Source organism: Mesoplodon mirus, assembly GCF_964341445.2.
Source record: "Mesoplodon mirus genome assembly, chromosome: 7".
Classification (NCBI taxonomy): Eukaryota; Metazoa; Chordata; class Mammalia; order Artiodactyla; family Ziphiidae; genus Mesoplodon; species Mesoplodon mirus.
In genome coordinates, this window is record NC_138983.1 from 135,901,315 (window position 1) to 135,919,107 (window position 17,793).

Sequence of the window (17,793 nt, forward strand, 5' to 3'; positions counted from 1 at the left end):
AGTTACCCAGTGTAAGTGTGTGCATAAATCCGGCTTCTCCCACTCCATATTTATTTTTGTGAGACTCATCCATGTTGCTCCACACAGACATAACTCATTTCATTTTCATTGGTGTAGAAGAATGCACTGAATGAACATGACTTTATTCATTCCACTACGAATATACCTTTGAGTTCTTCAGTTTTTTGACCATTAGGAATAAGGCTGCTATGAACATTCTATACATATACCTAAGAATGGAGCTGCGGGGTCACAAGGTATATACGTGACAAACTTAGCAGGCAGTACCAAGCAGTGCTTGTCCTGCATTACGCTTCCCTGGCAGTGTATGAGAATTCCCACAGATTTACATCCTTGCCAACTTTTGGTATCGCTACTCTTAAATTTTAAGCATTCTGGTGGGTGTGTTTTTGTGAGTTAATAAAGTTTTTACTTGCATTTCCCTAAAGACTAATGATGTGGAACATCTTGTCACGTGCTTATTCCGCATTTTGATATTTGTTGTGAAATACCTGATCAAGTTTTCACTCAATTAAAAAAATCAGTTTATCTGTCCTTTTCTTACTGATCCTTTACATACTTTGGTTACGTGACCTTTGTCAAATATGTGTACTGCAAATATCTTTCTCACTGTGTGATTTGCCTTTTTCACTATCTTAATAGCATATTATGATGACATTCTGAACTTTAATTAAGTTTAATGATTAAGCTTCTCAGCTATTATTACTGCTTTATGTCTAACCCAAGATCATGAAAATAGGTCATGAAGATATTCTACAGTATTCTCTTCTAAGTCTTGTTGTTTTACCTTTCATATACAGATCTATAATTCTCCATGACCTAGCAACTTTTATTGAAATGGCTGTCTTTTTCACAATGCTCTGCAGTGCATGAATCAAGCATCTATATGGACACAGGTTTGTTCCTGGACTCTATTCTTTTCCACTGTTCTATCTGTCTATCCTTGCATTAATCTCAGTATCTTAATGAGTGAAGCTTTAACAGTAAGTCTTGATATCTATTATATTAATTTTCCCACTTTTTTGTTCTTCAAAACTGTCTTCTGTGTTTTGGGCTCTGCATTTCTATTACAAATTTTAGGATCGATTTAGAATCAGTCGTCAATTTCGAGAAAAAGCCTAACTCAAAGCTTGGGGCATTACCAGCAACTCTGCCCTGTTGGGCTCTGAACTCCATTTGTTGTTCCGTGAGCGCTGCGACATTCTCTACTCCATCAGCTGACACCCTAGGGGGCTAATGTCCCCATACACTGGGGTCACGTATCTGGATGTCCTTCTTCTGCTTAATCTTAGCTCAGTAATTGTTTACTACCTTGTTAACCCTCCAGTGCTTCAGAGAGATCTTATGTTTTTACATTTCTGTCCAAACTCTCTGTTTGCAGAAGGAGGGTTTGTCTAAGTTCCCCAGCCCTTCATGTTTAGAAGCTCAAGCTTCAAAAGTAAAGCTTTGCTTTTCTTCTCTCTTCACCCTCTCTCCACCTTCCCTCCCCCAAACCCCCTCTTTCTTTCTTTCTGGAAGAAAAGGTGGATAAGGTGGGAAGGTGGGGACTCCACCATGGAAATTATAAAAAAGACCAAATGGTGATCCTAGAAACGAAATACCTGATATGAGAACTGAACAATTCATTAGATGGGCTTCAGAGAAGCCTGCACAGAAGGAAGAGGTCAACAGAAAGCACCCAAGCTGGAGAGAGGACCAATGAGCCAACATCAAAGACGTAACTGACATGTGCAGGAGGAGGGAGACAGAAGGGCGCAAAACAAATCTCCGAGGAGGTAACAGCTGAGAACACGAAAAACGTGAAGACAGACACCATAACTAAATAACTGCTGGGTAAATGCTGCACAGGATAAACACACAGAAATCCTCAGGTGCTTCCTTCCTCTTCCTCCCACCTCAGCCTCACCTGCCATTCAACCAGAACCTGTGGGGACTGAACTAAATGCCAATTTCTTTGGGACAAGTGTCTATTTTTCTTCCTCTTTTCTTTCCTCTTCTTTTCTCCGCCCCCTCCGCCCCACACACGTTCTTTTCCTTAAGGAACCATGGATACATGCTATCTTGGTCAGGACACAGTGACTCATTAGTTTTATTCTTACACACACAAATAATTGGACATATGGAGAGCACTAAGAAGAGTTCCAAAGGGAAAGTTTTCCCTGTTGCCCTTGTTGCGCAATAACATAGGGAGCTTTACGTTGCAGTCTCAAACTATAGCTGCACCTTTCAGATCTGGCATCTAACATGACAGATGGCAATGTTAAAAATAAATAGAACATTAAAGTTATTTGTACTGCAGGCAAAGACAGTTTTAAAGTGTGAAACAAGCCTGAGGCTGACAGAATTCACATCATCCTTTTCAAAATGTATTAAGAATGCACATTTTCCTATGCCAACCCTGCAATGCTGCTCACAAAAGACAAAATACTAGCTTTTGAAGGTGTGCTGTCATTATGTATCATTACTAATTTAGAATTAACAATGCCATACAGGTCTATTAACAGAAACCTATTTTCTAGAACTGTCAATAACTGATTAACTTTCTCAAGTCTTAAAAGTTTTGGACGTTATCACTATTAGAAAATCACTTTCATATTCAGAACATGAGAAAGTATAATATTTGATTGCTACAATGTAACATCAATATTAAGCTAATATTTAAAAACAGTATATCTCTGAGGCGAAATTATCAAAGATAAGACTTTATAATTAATAAAAGTTAAGCTTACGCAGCAGAATACATAAAAATAAGGCACAAGAAATAACAATAAATTTTTGATGTTGAATTTTAATAACTTTAAAATAGTGACCACAAAAACCCATGATCATCTCAATAGATGGATAAAAAGTATCTGACAAAATCCAACACCCTTTTGTGATAAAATCATTCAACAAACTAAGAATTGAAGGGTGCTTCGTCAACCTGATGAAGGGCATCTATGAAAACCCCACAGTTAAAAACTTACTTAACAGTGAACAACTAGATGCTTTCTCCTAAAATCAGAAGTAAGACAAGGATGCCTGTACTCAGAAATTCTATTCAACAATGTAACATATCCAGGGCAATTGGGCAGGAAAAAGAAATAAAAAACATCCAAACTGGAAAGGAAGAAGTAAACATATCTCTATTCACAGATGACATGATCTTATATTTAGCCTATCCCAAGAAAATCTACTAAAAAACCTATTAGAACTAATAAAATTTCAGCAAAGTTTCAGGATACAAGATTAATACACAAGAATTAATTGTATTTCTGTGCACTTGCAGTGAATAATAAGAAAATGAAATTAAGAAAACAATTCCATTTACAATAGCATCAGAAAGAATAAAAATAAATTTAACAACAGATATGCAAAACTTATACTCTAAAAAAAACTACAAAATATTGAATGAAATGAAAGGTATAATAATCAAATGGAAAAATATCCCACGTTCAAGGACTGGAAGACTTAATAAATAAATACTGGCAAGAAGGTAATACTTCCCAAATTGATAAACAGATTCAATAAATCCCTATCAGAATCCCAGCTCTCTTCTCTGTAGAAACTGACAAGATGATTCTAAAATTCATATAGAACTGCAAGGTACCCAGAAAAACCAAATCAATCCTGAAAAAGAATAAAGTAGGAGGACCTCCCAATTGCAAAATTTACCACTAAGCAATGGTAATCAAGACAGGGTGGTACTGGCATAAGAAAAGACATAGAGACCAATGGAAGAGAACTGAAAATCCAGAAATAAACTCATATGTCTAAGGTCAACTGATTCTCTACAAGGGAGTCAAGTCAATTCAATGGGGAAGGAATAATCTTTTCAAAAAATTGTGCTCGGACAACTGGATATCCACTGGAGTTGGACCTCACACCACACACAAAGATTAACTCAAAATGGATCACAGACTAAAATATAAGATCTAAAACTATAAACTTAGAAGAAAACATAGGAGTAAATATTGACTTTGGGTTAAGCAACACCTTCTTAGATAAGACATCAAAAGCATAAGTGGCAAAAGAAAAAAATAAATTGAACTTCATCAAAATTAAAAACATTTCCGCTTCAACAGACATCATCAAGAAAATGAAAGACAAACCAGAATGTGAGAAAATATTTGCAAATCATATTATCTGATATAGGACTAGTATCTGGAACGTATAAAGAACACTTACAACTCAATTAGTAAAAAGACAACCCAACTAAAAAATATACAAAGGATCTGAATGTTTCTCCAAAGATATACAAATGGGTAATAAGTGCATAAAAAGATGTTCAACATTATTAGCCATCAGGGAAATGCAAATCAAAATCACAAAGATATATCACTTCATACCCACTAAGACAGCAATAACCAAAAAAAAAAATTAAAAAAGTAACAAGGATATGGAACAACTGGAATTCTCATACCCTGCTGGTGGAATTGTAAAACAGTGCAGCTACTTTGTAAAAGTTTGGCAGTTCGTCAAAAGGTTGAACACAGAGTTACCATATGGCCCAGCAATTCTACCCCTAGATATATACTCAAGACATGAAACATACATCTATAAAAAAACTTGTACACTAAGTATTACATTATTCATAATAGCCAAAATGGAAACCCAAAGTGAATATAAAAGAAATATTGTATATCCATACAATGGACTATTATTTAGCCATAAGAAAGAATGAAGCACTGATACATGGATGAATCTTGAAAACATTATGCTAAGTGAAATAAGCCAGTCACAAAAAGACTATATATTGTATGATTCCATTTATGTGAAATGTCTAGATTAGAGAAATCTAGAGACAGAAAGTAGGTTAGTAGTTGCTTAGGGCTGGAAGGAAGGGGGAGGATAGGGCAGTGTCTGCTAATGGGCATAGGATTTTTTTTAAGTTACTGATGCCATATTTAAACAAGGAAAGAAAACTACAGCCATCACAACCACTAATGAATAAGTATTCACTGAGAAAGTGTTTTTATGTTTAACAAGTTTACCCAAAGAAGGGGGATTTAACAGAGGATAAAAATGCCTTGAGGGCTTCCCTGGTGGCGCAGTGGTTGGGAGTCTGCCTGCTAATGCAGGGGACACAGGTTCGAGCCCTGGTCTGGGAGGATCCCACATGCCGCTGAGCAACTGGGCCCGTGAGCCACAACTACTGAGCCTGTGCGTCTGGAGCCTGTGCTCCGCAACAAGAGATGCCGCGATAGTGAGAGGCCCGCGCACCGCAATGAGGAGTAGCCCCCACTTGCCACAACTGGAGAAAGCCCTCGCACAGAAGCGAAGACCCAACACAGCCAAAAGTAAAATAAATAAATAAAAGAAATGCATTTCCATTAAAAAAAAAATGCCTTGAAAAGAGAATGAGAATCCCACGGTGAGGGTAGAGAAGGGCAGAGGGAATGTAATACAATCAGGAGAAATACACTTGATTACTCCCTCCTCCTTCTAAAATCTTTTAGTCTTTGTTTTTATTTTCTTTCCAAAAATTTACATCACATTAAAAAGTTCCAGATGAGGTATTCTGTAAAATTTGTCCAGATTAAATCACCCCAATAAAAACAAAAATTTCCAGTTTTAAATTTTTACCCCCTGTAACACATTGCTCTACATATCTGTAAAATACTCCACATACTTATATAGCACTGTAAATATACTACAAAAATGATAACAAATGCTGTTTAAAATAGTTTTCATGTTCACAGGCACTGATAAAATATACATTCCCTTCATTTATTAATTTTCAGCTAATCATACTATCTCCATGTCGGTTCTTTAAACCTGGTATTTTCTTTTATCATTTTATTCATTAATAAGCTACATTCCTACTATATAATTGTAAAAACAAATAATGACAAAGCTTAATGGAGCAAACAGTTCTTAAAATTTTGAATGCATGTAAACCTCTGTGAAATGATCAAGAGAGAAAAAAGAATATATTAAAAATCAAAACCACATAAAATTAAGAATGCATATTATGACAATAAATGCAAAGAATAGCTAGACAAGCTATGTGCTTGACTGGAAGAGAAAATCTGAATCTTTAAGCAGTTGATAAATAATCACGTTAATGAAAAAGTGTACTCACCGGGTTTTGGCACTGAGTTGGTCACTGACTGGGGAACTTTCTGATTAATTAACTCAACACAGTGTCCAGGGAAGAGTCCCACCTAAAGAAGAAAAGCAGCAAAGAGAGGATTTTAAACCAGAGAACAGACCAGTGTACGAACACTGCCAATTCAATTCCAGTCATGTGCTCCACAGCCCCTCCCAATGATTCTGTTATTCCAAGACTCTAAATCACTGATGATGCCAATTATACAAAAAATAAAACAATCTGTTGCTATGAGTATATCGAGTTAACGTATTTTATTTTTCTAAATATCTAAGTCTGCTTTCCTAGTTTTACCTTTTAATTTCCCAAACTTCTTTTACACCAATTAAAATATTTAGTCTGATACCAAGTTATGCATGCAAGAGGTACAATTTATACCTGTTAATAATTTACTTTGCTGAAATTTCAATCTAGTTGTGTTAACACCTTTACTGTCAACTTTCATATTTACTGATTTCTCTATATGATTTTTTAAAAAATCAACACTAAACCTCATTCAAATTTTTTTGCAAATTTTCTCTTCTTTCTCTCACAGGTTCCATGAAAAATGACAAGACTAAAATAAATTGGTGAAACAATCGCTCACTTAAAATCCTGGTATCCACTGTTGTTAAAGAGCCCAGTAGTGTGTGGTAAGTGGGAAAGCAAGAGAAGAAAACAACCAATCTCAGCAGTGGTAACAGACTCTGGCTTTAAAAAACACACCAATTTGACCTGGTAGCAGGATTGCTCATGGTGTTAGGTAGATGCCCAAGGAGCTGTATTAGTAAAATACTGAGCTCCAGATCACCCAGAGATACTACACAGCCAACAGAATGGAGAAACAAAGAGCCAGGAAACAAAAGTAAAAAGGGAATTTTTACCAATATTTATAGATGTTTTCTTAGATGGGAATATAATTGGGCTGCCAAGCAGCAGATGTTAAAGCTGAAACAAGAAAACTACATCACTTTGTACATCCCTCTGTTGTCAGACTCTGGGGGAGAAAGGAATGGTCTTCCAAGAGTATGATTCATCGTGAAGTTCTGAGCTGTATAATTTCCATCTGTGTGGGATTATTTTCACATACTCACTTGCTGCATTCTTACTTCAAGTTCTTGATCAATATTCTATGTTAGTTCTTAAAATTATGAAGATGTAACTAGTTATCATGAGCTGAAAAGGGCTTATTAACAAATTTCCAGTTTTGTTTGAAAGATTTGAAATTTGGGTCTTAAGAGTTCCTATATGCATTGCCTTCCAAAATGATGCTCTAAGTATCTGCTTTTATTGGTGAAATTCTATATCATACTTTACTCAACTTCCTATTTAACTAATAACAAGTAGAAATTCTTCCAAGATTGGTTAGAACCAGACAAGAATCAACTTTAAAAATTATTCTCATTCTCTCTTATGCAAATCAGTTATAAGGTAATCACTTATGGTTAAGTGTAGCCCCAGGATTAAGTGGGCCTGGGTTCTACTCCAAGTCTGCCACTTATTGGTCGGGTTTATAACTTAGCCTCTATGTTTCAGTTTCTTCCTCTAAACATAATAATATTGTACCTAATTCATAAGAGTTGTTATGAGAATTAAATGGATCAGTATAAGCAAAGTGCATATAGTAAGCACTTGAGAAATGCTGTCTATTCTTTATTATCTCAACATGCTGGCCACTGGAAGATCTAGAGGGCTCTGGCCCCTCCACTGTATGGATATGACACACAATACCTACCACCTTTTGCTTGTGTATACTTAAGTTTCCTCACTGTCAAATATCATTCTTTCCATAAAATTCTAATTCATTTCAATTTGTAGACATTTTCTGCCAATCTACTATAGAGAAAAGGCCACCCATTTACTAGGCTCTGTGACCTGGAGCAAATTGCTTAACATCTGTCTGTTTCTTAATTTGTAAAAATGGGACAACATTAGCTACCTCAATAATGTGTGTGAAAGCACGTAGCCTAGTTTCTAAACTCAAGCATCTGTCAGCAAACAAAACTAATTTTCCATCACTTCTTCACAAAGACTGCACAAAGCTTAATGATCTTCTTTGGGGAACTGTATCATACATACTAGTTACACTTTCACCTTTTGAATGTCTCAGTGCATCAGGTCTAGGTATATGGGGGAAATGCTACTGTGTACTGTGTAGAGGCAGGTCCATGATAGGTTCATCTGACGCCTCATTCCAATCCCTGCTCACCTGTCTCCCTTTATTATAAAGTGCAATATTACTAAATATTAGCTAAACTAAATATTCAGTTTCCCAGATTCCTTGCATTCAGGTGTAGTCACGGCACCTGTACAAAGCTTTACTGCTACTATTCTGTCTCTTCTTTATGCTGTGTACATAGGTATTGGGATTGGATCTGCAGTAGCCATCATTTGACCTTAAAGAAAGGCCAAGAGAATCTTAGAGAATTCTGCCTAGCATCATGAAGCTGCTGACTCAACTGCAGCAATGCTACCTTTTCTGTTCACTTTTGTTTCTTGAAGCCAAAATCACTCTTAACTGTAACTGTTTACAGTTAAGGTAACTGTTTTATTTAAAGGAGTTAATTCTGTATACTTGTGAAAAGCAAATAGATTCTGTTTTCCTATTATAAAATTTCCATCATAGAAAATGAAACTGTGTTCTATTGAAAATATACACATAATATAACTAACCCTAAAAATATAGTTAATGAACATTTATACTTTTTTGATGCATACTTAAGCTAGTATTTCACCAAATATAAATAATTCTAATAAACTCAAAATGTCCAACGTTAAAAGTGACTGGAACTCTAACAATATGATTTATGAACTACATCATCCTGTTTTATTCACATTAAATTCTATTATTATAATTATATTCATCATATTATTCTTTCTGCTGCAGTGGCATTTTCTAAAGCTCTAATGTAAATGGCTGAGAAAGGTGAGGGGAATCCAGTATATTTTGCAGGACTCAAAATGAGTTTCTACTCTAGGAAGATGGGAGGAAAAGAAAGGACGAGCATCTAGGGCCCATGAGGGTAGAGGAGCAGGTAATAAAAACAGAGTAACAGAAGAAAAAGATAAGGCAGGCGCAGTTTAGGGATGGGCTTAGAGGAGAGCAAGAGAACCTTCAATTTAGTAGTTTTTCCCCAAGTCAATTTGGCATAAGAAAGAAAAGTATATGAATGTAAGAGACACAGAGGTAGAAAACACAGGAATTATCAAGAGGATTAGATACATGAAAAGTTAAATCAGATGCTTCTGCAGTTTTTTCCCACTTTTATTGAGGTATAACTGACAAACTGTGCATATTTAAAGTGTACATTTTGATAAGTTCTGGCACCCATAAAACTGTAACCACACTTAAATTTATGAATATATGTATCAACCCCCAAAGTTTCCGTGTATCTCTTTGTAATCTCTCCCTCTCCCTACCAGCCCCTACCCCTGCCCACCAGGCAACCACTAACCTAGTTTCTGTCACTAAACATGACTTTGCAATTCCTACAATTTTATATGAATAGAGTCATGCAGAATGTACTCTTTGTCGTCTGTTTCCTTTCATTCAGCATAATTATTTTGAGGGTCATTCATGTCGCTGTATTTATCAATAATTCTTTCCTTCTATTCCTGAGTAATACTCTACTGTATAAATACCACCATTTGTTTATGCATTAGTCTCTTGTTCATGAGATACCTGGGCTGTTTCCAGCTTGAGGCCATTATATGTAAGGCTGCTATGAACAGTCATGTGTGAGTTTTTGTATGAACGTAAGCCTTCTTTTCTCTTGGATAAACACCTGGGAGTCGAATGGCTGGATCATGTCATCAGTGTATGTTTAAGAAACTGACAAACTGTTTTCCAAATTGGTTGTAGCATCTTACATTCCCCCCAACTGTGGCAGCGTTCTAATTCCTCCACATCCTCGCCATTCTAATAAGTATGCAGCAAGACTTCACTGTCATTTTAATTTGCATTTCTCTAATGACTACTGGTGTTGAGCATCTAATTATGTGTTTGTTTGTCATATATCTTTTTGGTTAAGTGTCTGTTCCCACTTTTGCTACTTTTTAAATTGAGTTCTGTTTTCTTGTTGAATTTTGAGAGTTCTTTATATGTTGTGGATACAAGTCCTTCATCAGATATAATCATCACAAATATTTTTTCCCAGTCTGTGGTGTGTCTTTTTATTGTCTTATAAGTAATGTCTTTCAAAGAGCAGAAGTGTTAAATTTTGATGAAATTCAATTTATTATTTTATGAATTGTTCTTTTGATATTACACCTAAGAAACTTTGCCTAAGCCAGAGTCACAAAAGTTTCTCCTATGCTTTCTTCTCCAAATGCTTTATAGTTTAAGCTTTACATTTTGGGTACGTGGTCCATTTTGAGTTAATTTTTGCATATGGCGCAAGAAATAAATCAAAGGATTTCTGGAGGCATAAGGATATCCAACTGTTCCAGCATCATCTGTAAAACAGACCATGTTTTCTTCACTGAACTGACATTGAACCTCTGTCGAAAATAAGCAGTCCATGTATGTGTGGGTCTACTTCTGGTCTATTCTGTCCTGTTGACTTACTTGTCTATCTTTCCCCTAATGCCACACTCTCTTGGTACTGCAGTTTTATAGTTGAGTCTTCAAATCAATTAGTGTTAGTTCTCCAACTTTGTTCTTCTTTTTCAAATTTGTTTTGGCTGTTCTTTTCTAGGTCCTTTGCATTTCCATATGAATTGTTTAATCTGCTTATCAATTTCTACAAAAAATCTGCTGAGATTTTGATTGGGATCAATTTGAGAAGAGATGGCATCTTAACAATATAAAGACTTCCAACCCATACACAGGGTATATATCTCTCATTTTTAAAATATTCTTTAATTTCTCTCAGAAATGCTTTGTAGCTTCCAGTACACAGATCTTTTGTATCTTTTTTCCGATATATCCCTAAGTAGTTCATAGTTTTGATGCTATTACAAATGGGTTTTATTATATTTTCTGACTGATGTTAATGCTACTGGTCTGTGGACTAGATATGAAATAACAAGACGTCCATGCAGTTGTCCCAAGTATATATATTTTAAATATACACTGTGTATTTTAAATATACAATTACTTTCCTTTTATTTCTCCTTTATATTTTATGTGAAAAATTATACTGACTTTTTTGAAATTGTGTTTGTAGGTTGGTATATCATTTGTAAATTCCATTTCAGGATCATAAGGAAAGATTTTAGAAATTATTTATCATAACAAGGGGGTATAGGGTTTGATGAGGTTAAGAACTACTACTCTAAGCCATTTTGTCAATAATTTCCATGAAACTGAATGTTTAAGCATCATTTGCTAGGACATATTCTGATGTTACAAATTAACAAAAAGAGCTATCTAGAAACTAATTTCTCTCTAAACATCAGTGGCAGCTGCTAATGGCACTAATAAGAAAAATAAAAAACTGCAGTAAGTAACACAGAAAATAATTTAAGAAAATTTACATATTTTTGTGATCCAAGGGGGGGAAAATACAAAATTGGAACTCACCAAGCTTGTGTTCTGGCTATATCACTGACTTACTGTCTTTGTAAATCAGAACAATCTATCTAAATTCCTTTGTCTCAGGATTTCTATAATTTTAAAATGACAGTGTAGGACCAGATGATCCACTACCATCTTTTCTAATATGGAAATCTATGATTCACACATGCAGACAAGCAGAAGCCACTACTGGTTCATTAAATTACTACTATGATCTGTTCTTTGCCCAGAATGCCTAAATTTCTACCTAAGCTCTGACACTAAACAGCAAAATAACAATGGGCTTGTAGTTTAGTCCCCTTTTGCTTTAGTTTCCTTGTCAGTAGAAGAGAGGTAATAATAGTACCTTCTTCATAGACTGTGAGAATTAAACGTTAATGGAAAGCACTTAGAAAGCACACGTAAGAGCACCAAGAAGTGTTACAATTCATTATATTGGAGTACCACATAGTCCTTCTTCCCTTGAAATTCTATAACATTACAGATGAAAAATTACAGTATGTGATTTCCCATTACTTAACTGGAGAGGAAATATTTTGCTCTACTTAATTTTGAGTAATGAAAAGGTGTAGCTTTGAATTCCGTACATAAAATGATGGTCTTCATATAAATAAGTGGGTAAATTGTCTTCCTCTATTAAACTACTTACTGCAAGGGACAAGGTTTCCAAATATCTTCCCTTTGGAATAAAGAATACTTTTCTGAAAATAAGCTACTTGGAACCACATTAAACTCCTGAGGTAAGGAAATGTTTACTGTCCAAGATTTGCTTCTCTGTCACTGTACACAGAAACCCTCACACAACCTTCTGGGGTAACTTTGAAAAATAAAATAGCTGATCCTTGATCATCTTGTGGAGAAGCAAGAGAACATGAGCTGTACAGAGTTCTGTCACTCTCTAAATAGTATTTTATCTCTTAGATTGACTGTATCCCAAATACGTTTTAGAAGATTTTCTGGGGGGAAAAGGAGAACACTCACTAAACTGTGTTTAATTTCTTCCTTTATCTGTGCACAGGATAAACAGTGAGAGGCTGGGTCAGTGGTTCTCACATTTTGTGCTTATTCATCACCCTTTAAGGAACTTGATAAAATTCAGATTCCTGTCCCCACCCCCGGAGGTTCTGATTAGTATGGTCTGGTTTTAACATGTTTCTTGGGTCATTCTGACGCCAGTGGCTCCTAGATAAAATGTTGCCAAACATGGCACTAACAAACAAATAATCCTCAAAGACTTCCACAGTTTACATGTGTGTTATGGCTTTTATGTAAGAAAAAAAGACTTTCCAGACATCTCACCTCACATTTCCAACCGCAGTCCCCAGATAAGTACAAAAGCTGATGACATTTATTTTTAACAAGAAAGAAAAAGCAAAGAGCTTTTTTTTTTTTTTGCTGAAGTACAGATTATATGATGAAACACCTCAGAAAACAGAGGTAAAAGATTCAATATACTCTTCTGAAGACAAGTAAAAAACAGATTTCGGAATTTCAAATTACTATAGTTAATATAATTTCACACTTCCTACTCCCATAAGTTTAAGAAAAGAAACATAGTCACAGTATAATTTAAACACATGGATGAACTAATCCTTCTGTTCCCACAGCAAAATTATGGTCTAGGTTAAAACAATACACAGACTGGCAGAATGCTGATCTTTATCAACCACCAGCTGATTGGCAGAGTTTACCTACAGCTCAGAGTAAGCACTGCTTCCAGAAGAGTGGTCTGAGGAACACCTGGGCCGGAATCACATGGATAAAAATGCAGGCTTAGGGCTTCCCTGGTGGCGCAGTGGTTGAGAGTCCGCCTGCCGATGCAGGGGACACAGGTTCGTGCCCCGGTCCGGGAAGATCCCACATGCCGCGGAGCGGCTGGGCTCGTGAGCCATGGCCGCTGAGCCTGCGCGTCCGGAGCCTGTGCTCCGCAACGGGAGAGGCCACAACAGTGAGAGGCCCGCGTACCGCAAAAAAAAAAAAAAAAAAAAAAAATGCAGGCTTAATCCTATCCCACAACCAGTGAAACAGAATTTCAGGGCTTCGGTCATAGGATTTTATGTTTTAACATGTTCCTCATGTAACGTGTCATAAGCATATCAAGTAAAGTTTGAGAATCAGTGGCGAAGGGAGAGGAGAAGGAGTTACTGGTAACAGAGAAATGAAGATGGCGGAACAGCGCCCTAACTATATTGGTAAATGCTACTCCTTGGACTAATTTTATTTGCAAGTTAAGAGAGCAATGCAATAAATACCATCACACGCCTAGCAGAATGGTTAAAACAACAACAACCGAGAACTAGCGAATGCTGACGAGAATGCAGAGCTGCGTCACTGCTGTTGCTGGTGGGAAGGCAAAACGCTAACAGCAACTTTAAAACACAGCTTGGTGGTTCCTTACAAAGCTAAACGTGATCGTACCATACAATACAGCAAGTGCGCTCCGTGGTATTTACCCAAAGGAGGTGAAAACACATCTGTACGAAAACCCGCACATGGACGTTTACAGCAACATTATTCATAAATGCTCCAAACTAGAAGCAACCAAGATGCACTGTAGTAAGTGAATGGAAAAATAAATTACGGCATATCCATAATAATGAATATTAGACAGTGCAAAAAAGGAACTATCAAACCACGAAAGACATGGAGGAACCTAAAATGCATGTTGCTAAGTGAAAGAAGCCAGTTTGGAAAGGCTACATACCATATGATTCCAATTATACGATGTTTTGGAAAAGGCAAAACTATGGAGACAATAAACAATCAGTGCTTGTCAGAGGTTAGGAGGAGAGAAGGATGGACAGGTGAGCACAGGAGATTTTTAGGACAGTGAAACTACTCTGTATGAAGCTGTAATGCTGGATACATGTCATTATGCATCTGTTAAAACCCACAGAACTATATACATCACAAAGAGTGAACCTTAATGAAAATATGGATTATAGTTAATAATGATGTATGAATATTGGTTCATTAAAGGTAACAAAAAGCAAACCCCAAAACTGTTTCCATCATTATGGAGGAGGATGTGATACTGACACACTGTATTTTTATCCTTGTGATTCTGGCCCCGGTGTTCCTCAGACCGCTTTTCTAGAAAGACTGCTTACACTGTGCTGTAGGTAAACTCTGCTAATCAGCTTGTGGGTAATAAAGTTCTGCATTTTTCTAATTCTATTCAATGAAATTGTAAAGCAAGATGTTAATAGGAGAAACTGTATACATGTGTGGGGCAGGGAGTATATGAAATTCTGTGTGTTATCTGGTCAACTATTCTGTAAACTTGTACTAAATGATAAAATCTATTAATTATTTTTTAAATAATAAAAAATAAATAAAACAAAGTCACAAGCCAGCAACTGCACAACATCAGTTCACAGGGCTCTGAGGGAAAGGCTTCCGCACACCACGTGTACCCTGTCATGCCCCGACAGCTGGCTGGAGAAAACGACACACGAGACTGAGAAAAAAGGAAAGGGGAGTCCACGTAACACGCTATAAACACATCAGGTTGAGCAGAGCTGCCTGCACGCCGACGCCGCATTTCCAGAGCGCGTCCCTTCAGCGGCCAGAGCGCCACAGCTCAGAGCTGGCCTCCATCCTGGGACCCAACAGCCCACATCTCTGCTCCCCTTCACCCTCTCTCCCGAGAGTGGTCAGCTCTAAATGGCCTTGATTCCCGGAAGACCACTGTCCAAGCTACCCCAAGGCCAAGCCCAGCCCCTTGTCTCCTGCTACTGTATCAGGAAGACAGGTTTCCTGCCTCCGTGCTTCCTCCTTCATGGCTCACTGACAAAGCTCAGTTTACAGAGTCCATCTGTGTGACCAGGACAGGTCAAGCTGGCTAACTGGTCACATGGCTGCTTCACATCTAGCCGGTCTACCCAGGTCATCTGGACATCCTCTCCTCTGAAGACATGCATAGGACTCTGCATTTCAAAGTCACCACCTCCAGGAACCCCTCCTAGATCTCCTAGGGAGTCCTGCTGGGCTCAGAACCTCCCACTCATCTGAGAGGCCCTGAGGAGGGGACCAGTGCTGCCTGTCCTCCTCGTCCTGCCTCGGGGCATGGTGTCAGTGCCCAGAGGGCCTTCTGCCATGAATGAAACGAAGGCCCTGTACCAGCCTGTGAGTACCACTGGGCCCCTTCTCAGATGCTGCCTGAGGACAGTGGGGTGGGGAGGGGCACCCATGAAGCAGTCACTCCCAGGGCTCCTTCCTCCCAAGGCCCTCAGGCTCTCTGCAGTCATGGCCAACACCCCTACACTCTGCCTGCCCTCGGCCTAGGAGCCAGCCTGGCTCAAGCAGGGTCCTACTCTTTATCAAGTCTGTGAGAGAGAGTCCAAGAAAGGCCTTCAAGCCAGCCCTAAGAGTGGCTCCACCCACCTAGCCATCCGGGACTGGCTAAATAATATCTCCCCAAATTCTTATGCTGAAGCCTTTAACCCCAGTATCTCAGAGCGTGACTGTACTTGCAGACGGAAGAGAGGAGGACTGAATTGTGTGGGTTCTTCCCGTAAAGTATTCAGTTCCTTTTTTAAATAAAGTTTTGATAGTGACATTTAAAGACTTGCTCCTGGTTTCATGGGTGCCCCCATGCCCCCAAATCAACTCCTCTTCTCACAGCCATACTCCAACATGGTCTAAACAGACCAGCATTCCTGTATGAAAAACATTTCATTATCAATTATAAATCAGTCCTGAAAGTTTAAAAAACTGTTTTTATATTAAATAATTTGTTTGGGGAATAAACTAATTTTTAACTCTAAATAAAAGAGTTAGGAAGATAAATCTATACCTAGCACAGAGTCAATACTCAATAAATATTTGTTATATGAAAGAAGGGAAAACCTGCTCTTTTGCAATCATGGAATTAAAATGTTAACAAGGACTAACGGGATTACAGTGGAACTAAGAAGAAAGCAAAGTCCAAAGAAAGCAAGTGACTTGCCTAAGATTATAAGAAAGGTAGCAATACCAAGACTAAAACGTAACTGTCATTTTAAAGCCAAATTTACTTTTTAATCATCTTTGGGACCCTAACATTTATAGCTCATTTCCATGAACATGGAGAATTGACCTCTTAATAAGAAAAAGAGGTAACACCAGTTTTCCATTTAGTTTTATATTTAATCAGAAGCACCAATTATTCATAACAATTAAGAAATCAGAGCACAGATAAAGAAGGACTGCAAATTATACAAATAAGAAAATTTGTGGGGTAATAAACATGATTTTTTTGCTTTTAATCATCAAATTAAATTGCTATAAATGCTCTTATAACAGATAAAGAGAGAGATAAACTTAAATCTGCAAAATAAAAAACTGAATTATTTACATTTAAAAATCAACATCTATTGAGTGAAAAATATGCATCAAGTCTGCTCTAGATACTTAACATACTTTATCCTCACACATTTAATCTTTGCAATAATCTTAAGAGATTAAGAATAGTCCTACAATCCCCATTTTACAATCGGGGAAACTAAAGCACAGAGAAGTAAAACAACTTGCTCAACATAACACAAGATTAAAACCCAAGCAATCTAGCACCAGAACCCATGCTCTTAACCACCACGCTCTCCTGTTTTAAACTTTATGATTATTTTTTGATAAAATACATTTTATAAAAACCTAATAGCTTTTATTTTACATGCACTTAAAGCTCAAGATACTTATATGATAGTTATTAATATTTCTAACTGTGCAGCATGAGCATTTAATCTACGCAGCATTTTAGGAACACTTTTATAAATGAACAACAAATATATTCAGGATACAATTTTAAGGCATTTTCAGATGCTGTTCTAGTGATAGTTTTAAAAGATAAAAGGAAACTTTTCTATCCTATGGAAATTAGTGCTAGTCAATCTAAAATATGCCTTTATCAGGTCTCAAATTACTCAGGCATATAAGGAAAAAGAAAGAGACAGCTTTAGATTCTGCTGTTATTCTGTAATTCACACATTGTTTGCATTAACAGTTACAGTGCATTAAAAAAACATTGATCAAACTGACTTAATTCTAGAGAGAAAACATATGTGATTCATGATTTTAAACCACTGTGAAAAGCAAGGCAGAGTCACAGTCCCGATAATCTAAAAGTGGTCACCAGGCATGTGATTCTGCTCACAATTTGGCGATGCCACCATACAGGAAAGAAGAAGGAGATCAAAACAACCAC

At 37.0% G+C, this 17,793-nt stretch overlaps 1 protein-coding gene across 3 annotated transcripts in view; it reads right to left on the minus strand.

Moving 5' to 3' along the window:
• Positions 1-17,793, minus strand: part of ARHGAP32 (Rho GTPase activating protein 32) — a 255,708-nt gene that overhangs the window by 63,510 nt on the left and 174,405 nt on the right. For all 3 annotated transcript variants that reach the window (XM_082626852.1, XM_082626851.1, XM_082626850.1), the window contains one exon: positions 6,086-6,167. In XM_082626852.1, coding sequence (XP_082482978.1) covers positions 6,086-6,167 — 82 coding nt within the window. The remainder of the gene's footprint in view (positions 1-6,085; positions 6,168-17,793) is intronic.